General features: G+C 37.6%; 1 protein-coding gene across 2 annotated transcripts in view; it reads left to right on the plus strand.

Annotated features, from left to right (window-relative positions):
* The first annotated feature begins 8,361 nt into the window (after window positions 1-8,361).
* Window positions 8,362-18,184, plus strand: part of ZNF484 (zinc finger protein 484) — a 30,386-nt gene continuing 20,563 nt past the window's right edge. The window contains exons 1-2 of one of the 2 annotated variants that reach the window (XM_008536665.2): window positions 8,370-8,894; window positions 15,908-15,952. In XM_008536665.2, coding sequence (XP_008534887.1) covers window positions 15,938-15,952 — 15 coding nt within the window. In that variant the 5' untranslated portion in view covers window positions 8,370-8,894; window positions 15,908-15,937. Of the gene's footprint in view, window positions 8,895-15,907; window positions 15,953-18,184 lie in introns of both variants that reach the window. The other variant, XM_008536668.2, reaches the window with a different exon arrangement.

Here is an 18,184-nt window from a genome sequence, read left to right on the forward strand (position 1 = left end):
GACCTAACATCTGTGCTCGTCTTCCTCTATTTTATATGTGAGATGCCTGCCACAGCATGGCTTGATGAGTGGTGCACATGTCCCTGCCTGGGATGCAAACTGCTAAACCCCCACCCACCAAAGTGGAGGGCATGAACTTAACCACTCCACCACCAGGCCAGCCCCAACTTCCTGGGATTTTGATGGAACTGCATTGAATCTATCACTAGAGTTCGGAAGAACTGACATCTAGCAATATTAAGTCTTCCAATTCAGGTACATGGAATGGCTCTCCGTTTATTTAGACTTGTTTTGTTTCTTTCACCAGAGTTTTATAGTTTTTCTCGTACAGATCTTGTACATAGTATTTCAGATTTATGCCTAAGTATTTCATTTTTTTGAGTGCTAATGTAAATGGTATTATTTTTAATTTCAAATTCTACTTGTTCATTTCTGGTATATAGTAAAGCAATGATTTTTGTATATTAAATTTGCATCCTACAGCCTTGCTATAATCACTACTTCATTCCAGTTTTTGTTGTTGTTGTTCTTTTCTCTTTTTTTTTTTATTTTGTGAATAGACAATCATGTCATCTGTGAACACAGACAGTTTTATTTCTTCCTTCCCAATCTGTATACTTTTAATTTTCTTTTCTTATCTTGTTGCATCAACTAGGACTTTCATTGAATAGGAGTGGTGAGAAGGGACATCTTTGCCTTGTTCCTGATCTTAGGGAGAAAGTATCTAGTTTCTCTCCATTAAGTATCATATTATTTGTGGGTTTTTTGTAGATGTTGTTCAGAACTTGAGGACTTTGTCCTCTATTCCTATGTCAACGCAAAATAACCAGCAACCATCCTACAGATAGGATAAATAAGGTGAGTTTACTTGAGCCAGAGTGAGGATTATAACCTGAGAAGGCCTTAGTAGGCATTCCAGAGAAGCATAGGTTTCAGTGCAGTCTTATATCTTTTTAGAACAAAGAACATACATTAAACATGCCCAGGATACATTTCCATCAAAATTTCAAAGAGATATTCAGTTGCAAATTAGCAGGTCAACATGACCCTGATGTCAGGAAAAGGAATAATCTGGACGTTACCAATAAGGCATAGGAAGGGAAGTGTGCATTCTTATCTTAAGAGAGTGCATTCTTTAATGGTTAAGCAGATGTACAATGTATGTTTGATAGGTCATAAATCAGGCTTGTTAGTTCAAGCTGAATCAGTTTTGAACTCGAATACTTACCCCATATACTTCAATAAGTGACAATCTCTTGTCACCTAGTTTTGAGAATTTTTTTTAAAATCATGAACAAGTGTTAGATTTTGTCAAATTATTTTTCTGCATCTATTGATATAATTTTTTTTTTAGCCCATTGATGTGATGGATTACATGAATTGATTCCTAGTGTTGAACCAGCCTTGAATATCTGTGATAAATCTCCTTTGGTTATGGTGTACAATTCCTTTTATATACTGTCAGATTCAACTTGCTTATTTTTTTCTGAGGATTTTTACATCTATGTTCATGAAAGATATTGGACTGTAGTTTTCCTTTCTTGTAATGTCTTTGTATAATTTAGTATTAAGGTAATGTTGGCTTCATATAATTATTTAGGAAATATTTCCTTCTAGTTTCTGGAAGAGAATATAGAGAACAGCAACAATTTCTTCCTTAAATGTTCATTAGAATTCATCAGTGAAACCTTCTAGATCTGTTGCTTTGCTGTTTAGAAGGCTATTAATTCAATTTCTGTAACAGGTATAGGACTATCCACATAATCTATTTCTCCTTGAGTGCATCTTAGCAGCTTGTGTCTTTCAAGGAATTGGTCCATTTCATCTAGATTATCAAATTTGTGTGCACAGAATTGTTCATAAAATTCCTTTAGTGTCTCGAGAGATATTCAGAAGTATCTTGAACTAAATGAAAATGAAAACACAACTTATTAAAATTTGTGGTATGCAACAAAAGCAATGCTTAGAGAGACATTTATAGCATTAAATGCACATATTAGAAAAGAAGAAAAATCTAAAATCAATAATCCGAGTTTCCGACTTAGGAAACTAGAAAAAGAAGAGCAAATTAAATCTAAAGTAAGAAGAAGAAAGTAAATAATAAGAATTAGAGCAGAAATCAATGAAATTAAAAAGAATATTAATAGAGAAAATCAAGAAATCAAAAGCTAGTTCTTTGAAATGATCAATAAAGTTGATAGGCCTTTACCCAGGCTAAGAAAAAACAAGAGCTACAAATAACTAATATGAGAAGTCAGAAGTGAAAGAGATGATATCACTACAGATCCCAGGGACATTAAAAGGAAATAAAGGAATATTATGAACAACTCTATGCCTACATTTGATAACCTAGATGAAATTGACCGGTTCCTTGAAAGATACAAACTGTCGAAACTCACACAAGCAGAAATAGACAATCTGAAAAGGCCTATACTTACTAAAGAAATTTAATCAATAATTAATAACCTTGAAATCAGAAAGCACCAGGCCTAGATGGGTTCACTGGGGAATTCTACAAAAAATTTAAGAAAGAAATTATACCAAATGTTTACAATCTCTTTCACAGGATACAAGCAGAGAGAATACTTCCCAACTCATTCTATGAGAAACAATATTATCCTAATACTAAAACCAGACAGAGATATTACAAGAAAAGAAAACTAAAGGCCAATATTTCCCATGAACATAGATGCAAAAATCCTCAACAAAATATTAACAAATCAAATCTAACAATGTATAAAAAGAATTATACCCATGACTAAGTTGGATTTATCCCAGATATGCAAGGCTAGTTCAACACTAGAATATCAATGCATACAATCCATCACATCAATAGGCTAAAAAAAAATCACATGACTATATCAATAGATACAGAAAAAAAGTGACAAAATCTAGCACCTGTTCATGATAAAGACTCAGTAAATTAGGAATAGAGGGGAACTTCCTCAACTTGATAAAGAATACTTATGAAAAACTACAGCTAACATCATACTTAATGGTAGAAACTGGAGGCTCTCCCACTAAGATTAGGTACAAGGGAAGGATGTCCCTTCTTATCATTTCTTTTCAACATTGTACTGGAAGTCTTAGTTAAAGCAAGAGACAAGGAAAGGAAATAAAAGTTATACAGATTGGGAATAAGAAGTAAAACTGTCTTTGTTTGCAGATAACATGATCATCTATGTAGAAAATATAAAAGAATAAACAAAAAAAACTTATGGAACTACTATGCAATTATAGCAAGGTTGCAGGATATAAGGTTAATACACAAAACTCAATCACTTTCCAATATACCAGGAATGAATAAGTGGAATTCGAAATTAAAAACACAATACCATTTACATCAGCACCCCCCAAAATGAAATACTTAAGTATAAAGCTAACAAAATATGTACAAGATCTATATCAGACAAACTACAAAACTGATGAATGAAATCAAAGGAGAATTAGATAATTGGAGAGATATTCCATGTTCATGGATAGGAAGACTCAATATTGTCAGGATGTTGGTTCTTCCCAGCTTGATGTATAGATTCAATGTAATCCCAATCAAAATCCCAGCAAGTTATTTTGTAGATACCAACAAACTGATTCTAAAGTTTATATGGAGAGACACAAGACCCGGAGTAGCCAACACAATATTGAAGGAGAAGAACTGATACTACCTGACATTAAGACTTACTATAAAGCTACAGTAATCAAGACATGTGGCATTGGTCAAAGAATAGACACATAGATTAATGGAACAGAATAGAGAGACTACAAATAGATCCACATAAATATAGTTAACTGATCTTTGACAAAGGAGCAGAGACAATAAAATGGAGCCAAGATAGTCTTTTCAACAAATGGTGCTGGAACAACTGGGCATCCACATATTAAAAAAATGAACCTATACACAGACCTTACTCCCTTCACAAACTTTAACTTAAAATGGATCAAAGAGCTAAATGTAAAATACAAAACAATGAAACTCCTAAATGATAACATAGGAGAAAACCTAGGTGACCTTGGGTATGGTGATGACTTTTTACATACAACACCAAAGTCTGGACCATGAAAGAAATAATTGGTAAGTTGGACTTCACTAAAATTAAACTTCTGTTCTGCAGAAGGCAATGTCAAGAGAATAAGAAGACCAGTTAGACTGGGAGAAAATATTTGCAAAAGACGCATCTGATAAAGGACTGTTATAACAAAATACGCAAAGAACTGTTAAGACCCAACAATAAGAAAGCAAACAGCTTGATTAAAAAATGAAAAGATGGTCCATATCATATGTCAGCAGGGAAATCCAAATTACAACAACGAGATGCGACTACACATCTATTAGAATGGCTAATATCCAGAACACTGAGACACCAAATGCTCTCGTGGATGTAGAATAAAAGGAACTCTCATTCATTGCTGGTGGGAATGCAAAATGGTACAGCCACTTTGGAAGAGAGTTTGACCGTTTCTTACAAACCAAACATACTATTACTATATGATTGAGCATTTGCATTCCTTGGTATTTACCCAAAGCAAGTGAAAACTTATGTCCACACAAAAATCTGCACATGGATGTTTATAGTGGCTTTATTCATAATGGCTCAACTTGGAAGCAACCAAAATGTGCTTTAGCAGGTGAATGGATAAATAAACTGTAGTGCATTCAGGCAATAGACTATTGTTCCATGCTAAAAAGAAATGAGCTATCAAGCCATGAAAAGATATAGAGGAAACTTAAATGCATATTACTAAGTGAAAGAAGCCACAAGCTACATATTGTATGATTCCAACTGTGTGACATTCTGGAAAGAGCAGAACTATGGAGACAGGAAACAAGTCAGTGGTTTCCAGGGGTTGGGGTAGGGGAAGGGAGGAATACGCAGAACACCGAGGATTTTTCACGGAGGATACTGTAAGGATCAATACACGTCATTATACATTTGTCCAAACCCAGAGAATGTACAACACCAAGAGTGAACCATAATGTAAACTATGGACTTTGGGTGATTATGATGTGTCAATCTAAGTTTATCAGTTGTAACAAATGTACAGCTCTGGTGGAGGATGTTGATAACAAGAGGAGGCTATACATTTATGAGGGCAGGAAGTATATTGGAAATCTCTGTGCCTTCCTCTGAATTTTGCTGTGAAACTAAAAACTCTAAAAAATTAAATTCTTAAAAAATTTTTTTCTTGTCCTTTTAATATCCACAGGATCAGTAGTGATGTCCTCTCTTTCATTTCTGACATTAATAATCGTGTACGTTTTCTCTTTTTCTTAGCATGGCTAGAGGCTTATCAACTCTATTGATCTTTTCAAAGAACCAACTTTTGGTTTTGTTGATTTTTCTCTATTAGTATCCTGTTTCAATTTAATTGATTTCTGCTCTAATTCTTATTTCTTTTCTTCTGTTTGCTTTAGTTTTATCTTTCTTTTCTTTCTCTAACTTCTTAAGGTGGAAGTTTAGATTATTGATTTTAGCTCTTTCTTCCCCTCTAATCTATGCATTTGATACCATAAATTTCCCTTTAAGCACTACTTTTAATGAATCTCATAAATTTTGATAAATTATATTTTTGTTATGATTTAATTAAGAATGTTTTTAAAATTTGAGACATTTTTTGATGCATGTGTTTCTTAGAAGTGTGTTGGTTAGTCTCCAAATATCTTGGGATTTTCCAGCTCCTTTTCAGTTATTGATTTCTAGTTTAATTCCACTGTTGTCCGAGAACATGCTTTGTATCCTTTAAAGTTTGTTAAGATGTGTTTAATGGTCCAAAATGTGGTCTATCTTAGTGAATGTTCCATGTGAGCTCGAGAACAATGTATAGTCTACTGTTGGATAAATTATTTTTATAAACATCAATTAGATCCAGTGGGTTGATGGTGCTGTTCATTTCAAATATATCACTACTGATTTTCTGCCTGCTGGATCTGTCAATTACTGATAGAGTAATATTGAAGTCTCCAATTATAATAGTGGATTTGACTATTACTCCTTGAAGTCCTACCAATTTTTGACTGACACATTTTAGCTTGTTTTTTTTAGGCCCATACACATTAAAGGTTGTCATGTCATCTCAGAGAATTGACCCCTTTATCATTATATAATGTCCCTTTAGCCCTGATAATTTTCCTTCTTTTGAAGTCAGCTTTGTCTCAAATTAATAAAGCTACTCCAGCTTTCTTTTGATTAGTGCTAGCATGCTATATCTTTCTCCATTACTTTTAAACTCTGTCTTTTTTAGTAAAGATTTTAAAATTTTTAATCTTTTTTCCTAGCTTTATTGAGATATAATTGACATATAACATTGTATAAGTTTAAGGTGTACAATGTCATGACTTGATATGTGTATATATTGTGCAATGATTACCCCAATAAATTTAATTAACACATCTATCATCTCACATGACCACAATTTTTTTTACTGAGATGTAATGGACATATAACATTATATTAGTTTTAAGTGTACAACAGAATGATTTGATGTACAGTTGGCCCTCCATATTCTTGGGTTCTGCATCTATAGATTCAACCAACTGCAGATCGAAAGGCCTGTGATGCTTATGACTGTACCGAACACATACAGATTTTTCTATGGTCATTATTTCCTAACAACTGTTTACATAGCACTTACATTGTATGAGGTATTATAAGTAATTTAGAGATAATTTAAAGTACATGGGAAGATGTGTGTACGTTGTATGCAAATGCTATGCCATTTTATATGCAACTGGAGCATCTCTGGATTTTGGTACCCACGGGGTATGGGGGGGGGTCCTGGAACAAATACCCCTTAGGATACTGAGGGATGACTATATGTATATATTGCAAAATGATCACCATTATGAGTCTAGTTAACGTCCATCACCACGCACAGTTACAATTTGTTTTCTTGTAATGAGAACTTTTAAGATCCACTCTCAGTAACTTTCAAATATACATACAGTATTATTAATTATACATTATTATTATACATACAGTATTATAAATATACATACAGTATTATTACATTTCCAGGATTTGCTTATCATAACTGGAAGTTTGTACCTTTTGACGACCTTCACTCAATTCGCCCAAATCCTGTCCCCACCACACTACAACCACCAATCTGTTCTCTGTATCTATGAGTTGTTTTTATCTTTTTAGATTCCAAATGTAAGTGAAATCATACAGTATTTGTTTTTCTGTGTCTGACATTTCACTTGGCTTAACGACCTAAGACCCAACCATGTTTGCAAATGGCAAGATTTCCTTCTTTTTATGTCTTAGTAATATTCAATTATATATATACACCACATTTCTTTACCTGTTCGCACACTGATGCACGCTTAGGTCCTTTCCATTGTCAATGAAAATAATCCATAACCAATCTATAAATGAAAATTTGGGAGAGTTTATTCTGAGCTAGAATGAGAGGACCATGGCCCAGGAGAGTCCTTCCACAAAGGAACGGAGCACTCCAAAGAAGCGGGGGTATACAGGATGGTTATATACCCTCAAAGAGGGTGTTTCACATATGATTGAAATGTCCCTCTTACAATAGTCACAAGATTGCCCTGTCGGCACAGCACTTGATGGACACAGCAGGTTGTGGGTCTGCTATCTCCATGGGCGCAGCAGGAGGCAAGTCTATTGTCTCGAGCTGGGTGGTCAGAGGTGAGCACAGCAATCAGTTCCTAGCCTAAGGAAAGATGCTGCATCATTAAGGAAACGCCAATGTTGGGGGGGGGGGGGGCAGGGAAGTTGCACCTTTATCTCAAGGGCCTTTGTTCTTGCCATAGGAAATGTCTAAAGCAGATATACAATGCATGCTCAACGGCCACAGTCAGGCCTTTTTGGAAAAAGAAGGTCAGGCTGAATTAGGTTTACACCAAATGGCTTCCTCATATACTCCAATATCCTATTGCTTGCCATTTCTATTTGTCACCATGTTTTAGCCATTGTGAACATGGGGGTGCAGTTATCTCTTTGGAGACACTCATTCCAGCTTTTTTCTTTCCACCATTGTTTTTCTTTTTCAATTTCATTGTTTTCTGCTCTTTACCATTTCCTTCTTCTTGCTTTGGGTTTTTCCTTCTTTTCTAGTTTATTGAGGTGGGAGCTTAGGTTATTTGAGAATTTTCTTCTTTTCTAATGTAAACCTTTAGTGGTATAAAACCTCCTCTTACCACTGTTTTAGCTGCAACTTACAAATTTTGATACGCTGTGTTTTCATTTTCACTCACTTAAATGTGTTTTTAAAATTCCCCTGAGACTTCTTTGACGCGTGGATTACTTAGACCTGCGTTGTTTAACTCCGGGCGTTAACTTCCCGCTGTCTCTCTGCTACCGACTTCTGGTTTGGTTCTAAGCGTCTAGAGCCCCTACGCGTGTGATTCTCAGTTCTGTGAACTTGGATGAGATGCGATGTAGCCCCGGGTTCAGGCGGATCTTGGAAAACGCGCGCGGGCGCGCGAACAGAGCGGGTCCTGAGGGGAGTAGCCGCCCTCGCCGTCCGGGTTCGCGGGAGCCGGGAGAGGCCTGTGAGCGGGCGGGACAACGGCCCGGGTCGTTCAGGGCTTAGTCCCAGGGAGCACGTCTTCCCGCCGCTTGTCTTCCCGACAACTCAGCGAACGGCCCCCACGTCACCTCAACATGGCCGCGCGCAGGCCGAGGGCCCGCAGGGCGCCGCCATGTTGGCGCCAGTGACGGCCTCCGGGGCGGGGCGGGGCCGGGCGAGGTTCGGCGGAGCTCGGTGCTGAGCGCGCGACCTCCGGCCTGAGGCCGCTGCTGAGCATGCGCAACCCAGGCGGCGCCGGCCGGGGTCCGCGGCCACCGGAGGGATCGAGAAAGAGGAAGTGGGTCGTTTCGGTTCTGTGACCGTAGTCACCGCTGTCAGGGAGCGCGGGTGAGCGGCAGGTGAGTGCGGCCATGGGCGCGTCCGGGCTGAGTGAAGAAGCGTCTCTGAGGTGCGTGACGAGCCGTCGGGTCAGTGACGGGGGCGGTCATGGATGCAACGATGGGGTCGATGTGGTCTTGATGGTGGATCCGCGGGCAGAGAGGTGGGGTCGGTGGGGTCTTGGTGGTGGATCGGAGGGCGGAGACATGGGTCTGTGGCGTCTTGATGGTGGATCCGTGGAAAGAGATATGGAGTCTGTGGGGTCTTGATAGTGGATCCGCGGACGGAAAGATGGGGTTCGTGTGGTCTTTGATGGTGGATCGGAGGATGGAGAGGTGGGCCCGTGGGGTCTTGGTGGTGGATCTCCGGAAGGAGATAATGGGGTGTGTGGGTTCTTGATGGTGGATCCATGGAAAGAGATGTGGGGTCTGTGGGGTCCGTCGGGGAGGATAGCTGTGGGGTCTGTAATGATGGATTTGAGGGGTGGGTGATGCTGTATCTTTATTGATTTCGTCTCTCTTTTATGCTTACTGGTTTGTTTCTATGTCTGATTTATCATCATCATTTGTTTTGCTAGAGATTTAAAAAATACAATGCCTTAGGGTTGCATATATTTCCATTTAGCTTATTTTGATTCCTTCTGTATCCAGATTAGTAGCTACTTTGTCATTCCTAATATAATGTTTATGTCATTCGTCTTTCTCTTTTTTATTGTCAGACATCTTAAGGTTTATTTTTTTTGACCATTTTGAAGTACCGGTTGTGTTTATACTCCCTACTCTTTTTATGTTAATTTTCTCTTTTCCTTTTTAGATACTGTCCTTGATACTGTTTCCTTTTGATGTAAATTGTCATTCTTTCCCTTATTTTCCCAGTTTTATACTGGATACATTTAGGGGTATAAAGTTTTCTCTAAATACATCTTTATCTATGAAATATATAAATTTCAACTTGATGTTCCACTTTGATCCTGAGTTATGTAGGAGAATTTCCTCATTTTCCCACTATTAAGATATGTTCTAATTGTTTAATTTTAATTTTATTGTATTTTCATAAAATGTGGCTTGCAAAGTCTCAACTTTTAAAAATTTATCAAGAGTTTCTTTGAAGCCAAGTTGCACAGTGAACTTTGTTCAATGGATATAAGAGAAAGTATATTTTCTGTTTGTATGGTTCAAAGTTGTCTTTATGTATATTAATGTAGGCTGCTTGTATTTTTCAAGTCTTCTTTCTCTTTCCTACTTGTACTCTACTTGATTCATCATATTCTGAAAGAGATATAATAATAATCTGTCACTGACAGTTCTCTTTGTAGTTCTATGTGCTTTTTTGCTAGGTTGATTTGTGTGTTTGGGGCAGAGGCATACATACACCTAAGGATTAATGCATTTTGCATAATTTTTTCATTTATTGGTGCTATTATTAAAGGATTCCTCTTTTCAACAAAAATGCACTTTTAACCTTGATTTCACTTTGATGTTTATATTGCGATCCCCGCTTTCACTTTTTTTGCTTTTGGATGATGTATCTTTGCCCAGGGCTTTATTTTATATTCCTGTTTGTCTCATTGTTTAGGTTAACTACTAGTAAATAATAGATACATTTTGGTTTTTTCAAATCCAACCTATAGTCTGTGTTTGTCAATAGGATAATTTTCCCTCTTCAATTTAGTGGAATAATGATTTATCTGACTTATGTCTTCCATTTTAGTGTTTACTATTTATTTTAGTTCATTATTTTCTGCTTTTTCTTTTTTGTGGTTTCATTGGATTGATGAAATTTCTGTTCGTTATTTCCATTCTATATCCAATATAACCTCTGTTTTTTCCTGAGATATTTAGAAATGTTTTGTCATAGGACATTATTAATTTTCCCTTTAATGGCCTCCATATCACATCATCGTTGTCCCTTTTTATATTTATATATCTCTTGCAAAAATTATTCCCGAACAGTATTTTTCTATTTGAGATTTATCATGTGATTCATTTTACATTTATTTGGAATACTGTTTTAGATATTTTCCACAGATAAAGATAGAGATACTTTGTAAGTGCTTTTATTTCTGAAAATGTCTTTCTCTGGCCCTAACAGAGAAGTGGTCTTTTAGATGCTATTTCTGATACCATTCAGCTTTCATTGAGCAGATGAGGCATCTTGTTTCTTAACTTTCTCAGTAAATAATGTGTTCTTTCACACATGCTTTGGATTTACAAGTGTTTTAGATTTTTAAATTTATGTTTACAATTCAAGAATATCCCTAGATTTGTTCATTGGGTTCCTTCCTCCGTGTGTGTGTGTGTGTGTGTGTGTGTGTGTGTGTGTGTGTGTGTGTGTAACTTTGTGGGAAGGGCTAATGGTGCAGGCCTAGGGGTGTGAGTGATGGAGTTGTGTGTGAGTGCTTTCTCAGGGCCCGTTGCAGGTACAGGTGTGTTTGGGATTGGGGCTCTTGCGATTACTGATGGAGATGCACTGTGGGTAGTGGTAAAGGTGTGGAGGCCAGTAATGGAGGTATGCGATATTGTGATATAATGAGAAATATATATTTTGGTCTTTGTCCATGGTTCCCAGCACATAGTTCCTAAAACCTTTGTAATTTCTTAAGTGAGAAGAGCTATAAGGGCATCTTTTGTTCCTGGTTCCTGAGATAGCTCCCGACGGATAAAAGTGAAATAGGTGTTTTTCGCTTTTCATAATAAGTTCCTTTCAACCAGACCTGAGTTTATGTTAATGAAGTGATTATTGGAAAGCCCTTAGGTAACCACTGGATCGGGGCTGGTTGCCAGGGCAACCAACCAAATGATTAGAGGGTTGGAACTTGAAACCCACCCCCTGGCTGGAGGTTGAATCAATCACCAATGGCCAATTATTTAATCAATCATCCGTATGTAATGAAGCCTCCATAAAACCCCAAAAGGATGGAATTTGGAGAGCCTCTGGATTGAGCACACGGAGCTGCTGGGAGAGTGGTCCATCCCTTCTCAAATACCTTGCCCTATGCATCTCTCTCATCTAGCTGTTCCTAATTTGTATTCTTTTATAACACATTGGTAATCTAATAATAATAAGTAAAATGTTTTCCTGAGTTCTGAGAGCTGCTCTAGCAGATTAATGGAGCCGGCGAACAAGGTCCTGTGATCCTCTTATTTGTGACTGGTTGGTCAGAAGCATAAGTAACAACCTGGACTTGTGATTAGCATCAGAAGATGGGATGGAGCAGTTTTGTGGGACTAAGCCCTTAACCTGTGTGATCTGATGCTAAGTCCAATAGTTGGGTCAGAATTGAGTAAAACTGTAGGACACCCAGCTGGTGTTGCAGAATTACTTGTTGTGGGGACCCTTTCTCCCTTCCCCCCAGCACACAGCACACGTTTGGTAACCAGAAGTGTTGAGAGTAGAGGAAACAGGCAAGAGAAGTTTTTCCTTGGCAGGGCATGGGCTTGATTAGTGGAGAACCAGGACTGTCAGAGCAGAGGTATTGGAGGCTTTGTCTCCAGGGACTGTAGAATGAGTGACTTGGGGCCTGTGGGCAGCAGCACGTGGAAACCAGTGATTCTGAGGCATGAGTAATGGCTCTTGGGGGGAGGTCAGTGTGTAGCAGTTGCCAGTTGTAGCAGATTGAGGAGTGGAGTGAGGAATTAGGTGCCCGAGTTGTTGCTGACTTGAAGGGCCTGTGAAGTCAGGTGATATTTGATACAGTAATTGCATTCTCTGTGGATTACTGGTTTTGTAATAATAGCGATAGCTAATATTTAATGAGTGCTTATGTGTCACACATGGGCTGAGTGCTTTTCAAGTTTTATAAAATAGATTTGTTTATCTAAAAAGTGTAAAGATGAGGAAACTGAGACTGAAGGTGGAAGAGTTGGGGTTCAAGTGTACATCGACTTGGCTCACTCCTTGTATCTGCCCCGTGCCACCCTGTTCCGTACTGTTCTGTGCACTCTTGGGAGGATGGCTGAGTGGCTGTCACTGTGGTGCTCTCTCTGCAGGATCCCTTTGTTTCCACAGAGCCCTGAGATCACTCCACCTAGTTGAGCCCTTCAGGATCTCTTTTCAGACTCCAGCCCACCTTGGCCCAGTATTGCTGGCAATCTTTGCATCTTCTCTCAGCTTAGGGGTCCTGGGAAGATTGGAGTTCTAAGATATACAGAGGTGAGGACTGTTGTGCACACACCAGCCAAGGAGAGCTTGTCCCTTGGGCCCAGACCCAGCTCATATTCTGGCTCTGCAGGAATGTGACAGCTCCTGTGATGGGGAGAGTGAGTCCCAGAAGCAGGAATTTTCTGGGAGCTGGACCTGCCTCACCCTTTTAACAAAGCACAAGGTGAACAGTGTACCCCGAGACTGTTTCCTATAGTGGGAGAGATTTTATTTTCAAGTTTTTATTATAGAAAATTTCACCTATTCCTTCCCACTTACTTTGTTTGGGAGAGAATATTCTAAAACACATCTTGAATACCATATCATTTCACCCACAGATACTCAGTGTGCAAGTACAACGGATGTGGACAATGTTTTTTTTTACATAGCCACCATGGCATTACCCACCTAATAAAAGTTACAGTAACTCCCTAATATCATCTGATACTCAATCTATAGTCAGATTTCTCTGATTACCTAAAAAACAACTTTTTAAACTTTTAACTATGAAAATTTCAAAAATACAAAAGTAGAGCAAATAGTATAATGAATCCTCATATACCCCTTAGTCAACTTCCACAATTATCACTCATCCCCAGTTTGTTTGTCATCTGTACTTTCCCTTCTCCCACATTTTTTCTCATCTGATGGTTTATTTTGAAGAAAATTTCAAGCATTGTGTCATTTCATCCATAAATATTTCATTATATAAATGTAAAAGTAAGTGTTTGTAATAAAAATAGCCACAGTGCAGGGCCAGCCCAGTCGTGTAGTGGTTAAGCTCGTATGCTTCGCTTCAGTGGCCCAGGGTTTGTGGGTTCAGATCCTGGGTGTGGACCTAGCACTGCTCATCAAGCCATGCTGTGGTGGCATCCTACATTATAAAGTAGAGGAAGACAGACATGGATGTTAGCTCAGGGCCAATCTTCCTAACCAAAAAAAAAAAAAAAAAAAAGCCACTGTGCTATTATACACCTAAAAAAATTACAGTACATTTTGAAATACCATTTTAGGTGGGTTAGATTGGTAGGTAGATTTCAAGACTTGATCAGATTCAAGTTCCTTTTTTGCTTTTGGGGGCAAGACTACTTCCCAGGTGGTATTGTATACTTCATCAGGAGGCACATACTGTCTGGTTGTCGCTTTCTTTGATGGAGCAGCCATTGATGATTGTTTCCTAGATCCACTATTTTGTTAAGGGTGCAAAATGGACATTTCCATTTCTACCATTCCTTCACTTATTAGATGGAATAATTATGTAAAGAGAAAAGGAAACTCCTTTATGAAGTGTCTGGTTACCCTAAGGTATAGCTATGTAGGAGAGGCCTCAGAAATGCTTGACTTTTTTTTGCAAGTTTCAAAAATAATGATTTGATGCCCTAACACTTTCCAAAGGTCCTAGAAATGTTTACTGTCTTGATCTGGATGGCAAATGCACAGATGTGGAAAATAGGAAGAAATGCTATAATATTTATGTACTTTGTATAAGTTATACCACAATAAAAAAATTAACAAAGAAGTAACCAAAAATGTTGTTTGTATTAGAAAAGTATATTTAATAGGAATGTTTCTAATATGAAAGTTCAAAACAAAAGTAAATTTTAAAAGTCCTTCATGAAAAAATGTTGGGGAGGACAGGTCTAGGGTAAAAGGGATACAATGGCCAATGTGTAGCCTTGATTGGAACCTGCTTCTGAACCAAACAGCAAGAAAAAGTGTTTCTGAGATAATTGGGGAATTTTGAATATGAGCTGAATATTGAAATGATAGAATTACTATTAATTCTCTAAATGATAGAAATTTACTCTAAATGATAGAATTTACTATTAATTTTCTCAGGCATGATAATGATCTTTTAGGAGATTTTTGTGATGTATTTAGGCATGAAGTGTCATGACATCTGCAACTTCCAAATGGTTCAGCAAAAAAAGTGTATATGTATAATATATGTATGAGTTTACATGTGATTGTGTGTGTATAGCAAGATTAGGCAAATATGGCAAAATACTAATTGTTGAAATTAGGTGGAGGCTATATGTGTGTTTCTTGTACTAATCATTCAACTCTTTCTGTTCGAAAACTCATTAGAAAATTGGAAAACAATGGCCTCGTCAGTAAGAGACTTGGCTCAGGTCTTACAGTTTGTTATTAGCTAGAACCAAACACACTTACTACATTGTAGCCAAAACAAAATTTCCACTGAAAGTTTCATTTTAAGAACTCTAAGCAAAGGAGAACAGTGAAAAAGCTAGAAAGCTCCCTTTTTGGTCTTTCCTGTGAATATTCTCACTACTTGGGATGGGCTGGTCACAGAAACTCAGAGCAACATCATTATATTCTTTAAAAGTGGTTACTTTGTTTTTTACTAACAAATGTGAATACAAACATCAAAATTTTACCATCACCCAAATATTATATCTACTAACATGTTAGTATATTTCCTTCCAGATAATTTTCTCCGTGTATGTGCGTGAATGCATTTGCATATGTGTATATGCGTGTATGTGTACATGTGTACATACACACATATTATTCAATGAAAATGGAATCATTCTGCTTGGTACATCTTTTTATTTTTACTTGGCATTTTAACATATTTTTCTACAGTAGTTTAACTTTACATAATATTATGTCCCTTGGATGTCCTATAAAGTATTTAAGCAGTCCACAGTTACTGGGTATCAAGATGGTTTAGCCCTATTTTTGTTATTCACTATTCTGTGGTGAAACTCCTGCATTTAAGTCTTTGTGCAGTGCAGGGTGATTTTTTGTGATGCAGTTCTAGAAGTAAGCTTTTGAGTCAGGTGCATGGACACTAACTGATGTGTGTGTCCATGTTGACAGTGGCACACTTCCTTCTCTCATCTATCTCTCTGTCCCTCTGTTTTGTCAGTTCACTGCCCCCTTCCCAGAAGAGCCAGAAATGACCAAGTCCCTGGTGAGTACTTATTTGTTTATATATTTATTTGTTTCTTTATTTTCTAGTGGATTTTAGGAAGGATTTAATTACCCATGTAGTAAGATGGACAAGTAAGAATAAATAAAAACCAAGATCAGAGAAAATAAGGAAGAGACTATCAATTCCAAGTCAAACTTGGAAAATAGAGATATGTGAGTTGTGTGGTTTCACAAAGTTATGAACTTTGAACTGTAGAATTGTCTCTGATCTTCCTGAAAGGCATGGAAATGAGATCCATGGTTTATATTGTTGACAGATAACTTATTTGATCTATAATTTCTTGGTTCCTGATGTTTGAGAAAATCTTTGGTAGATCTTCAGAGGGATGGAGACAGGACAGTGTCTTCAGCAACAGCCCTGTTGAAGTGCACTAACAGGTTTTCTGTTGTTGTCTTAGAAAGCAGTGCTTCTCACACTTGTACGTGACTTCAGAATCTGATTTAGTAGGGCTGGGTTCTCATGGATGTCAATGCTGCCCGTCCAAGGACCACCCTGTGAAGCACAGTTTTGAGGCTTTATTAGGAATGGGTGTTGAATTTTGTCAGATGCTTTTTCTGTGTCAGTCGACATGGTTGTGTTATTTTGCTTCTTTAGCCTGTTGCTATGGTAGATTTTCAGATTTTCAGATATTGAGCCAGCCTTGCAACCCCTGAAAAAACCCCACTTGGTCATGGCATACATATATTTCTTTTTACATATTTGTATTTGTTAATATTTTCTTAAGGATTTTTGTATCATATTTGTGAGAGATATTTATCTATTTTTTCTTTCATTATTACTATGTACGGATGAAAGCCCCAACTCTCCACTTGGCTTTTTCCCACATCACCCCTCTGGAGAGTGAAGGGGCACCTCTCTTCAGCCAGGCAAGTGTGAGAATCTAGGCTATCCCTGGGGTCTTTTCTCATGGGCCTGGGAGCAGGCCCAAAGGTTTCTGTTTGTTCAATCTGTTGTGTTTGGCTGAAGTATGTTTTCTCTAAAAGTTTTCTCTCTTTCTAGGTTGCCCCTTTCCTGGTCTTTTAGCTAGAGAGAGCAGCCCTCTCTGTGCATTTTTCTGTGTGCACTTATTGGTGTTTCTGGGTTGCAGTCTTTTCCAGCTCCTTGTTCAGAGCCGAATGAGGCAGCAGAGTTCAGGGAACTCATGCTGTGGAATTCCTTGGTTTCTGGGGTCCCTGGCCAGTTTGCCTTTTTCTCCTGTGACTTCAGAGTCTTCTTATGTTTATTTTATGGATAACGTCTATGGTTTGTGGATGTTCTGAGTGAGACGAATAGGGACAAGTGCATCTACTCCATCTTCCCAGAATTGGAAGTCACCGTATTGCTTTTTTAAGGACGACTTATTTATATATTAAGTGTAGTCTTATATATATATATATATATATATTTCAATTATGTTTACCTCTTTGTTCTTTGCATTTTAACTTTTAAAAGTAAGTATTTAGTTTTAGTATCATGGAAGTTAAACTTGTATTTACTTATATAGTTCTTTGAGGCTTCATAGGAAAAAACAGCTGTCATCTGCTCCCTTCCCCTCAAATTCCAACTTATCAAAACTTATCTCCCTGAGCTCAGTTGAACTGATTCTTTTTGTATTTATTTTCATATGTCTGAATAACACGTTTATATGGGTGCCTCTTGGCTTTCAATTTTAGGTATTATCTACTGACTTACCACAATGGAAAATAAAGATTTAAGTCTCTTTCAGACGCTTAGGTCCTCAACACTCACATGCGCATTTCTTATGTCCCCTCCTTCTAGTATAGGTATATCATAATTTTGGGTAAATCAATAGAGTGTGTTTATTATGATGATTATTTTAATTATATTTACAGCTGAACCGTTTACCTTTTGTGCACTACTTCTTGTTTTACCTGGAATTAATAACTGGTTTAATCACTTGTTTCATTTTCTGTATACATATCACTAATTCAACTCCACATTCTTCCCAGGTGTATAAATGTCTTCTCAGTATGTCAAAATATGTTAGATGATAATAGGCCCGTAACCACAAACATTAATATAATGCTTACTGTATGCCAGGCACCATAAGCTCTCTCTCTCTGTTAACTAATTTAATTACAGCCTCTGTGAGGTATCTATAATCATTATCTGCATTTCACAAAGGAGGAAACAGATCCACAGAGAGCTTAGGTGACTTGCCCAAGATCACGCTGCCAGTAAATGGTGAAGCCAGGAGTGAAACCCAGGAAG

This window comes from Equus przewalskii, chromosome 22 (assembly GCF_037783145.1).
Source record: "Equus przewalskii isolate Varuska chromosome 22, EquPr2, whole genome shotgun sequence".
In the NCBI taxonomy this organism is placed as follows: Eukaryota; Metazoa; Chordata; class Mammalia; order Perissodactyla; family Equidae; genus Equus; species Equus przewalskii.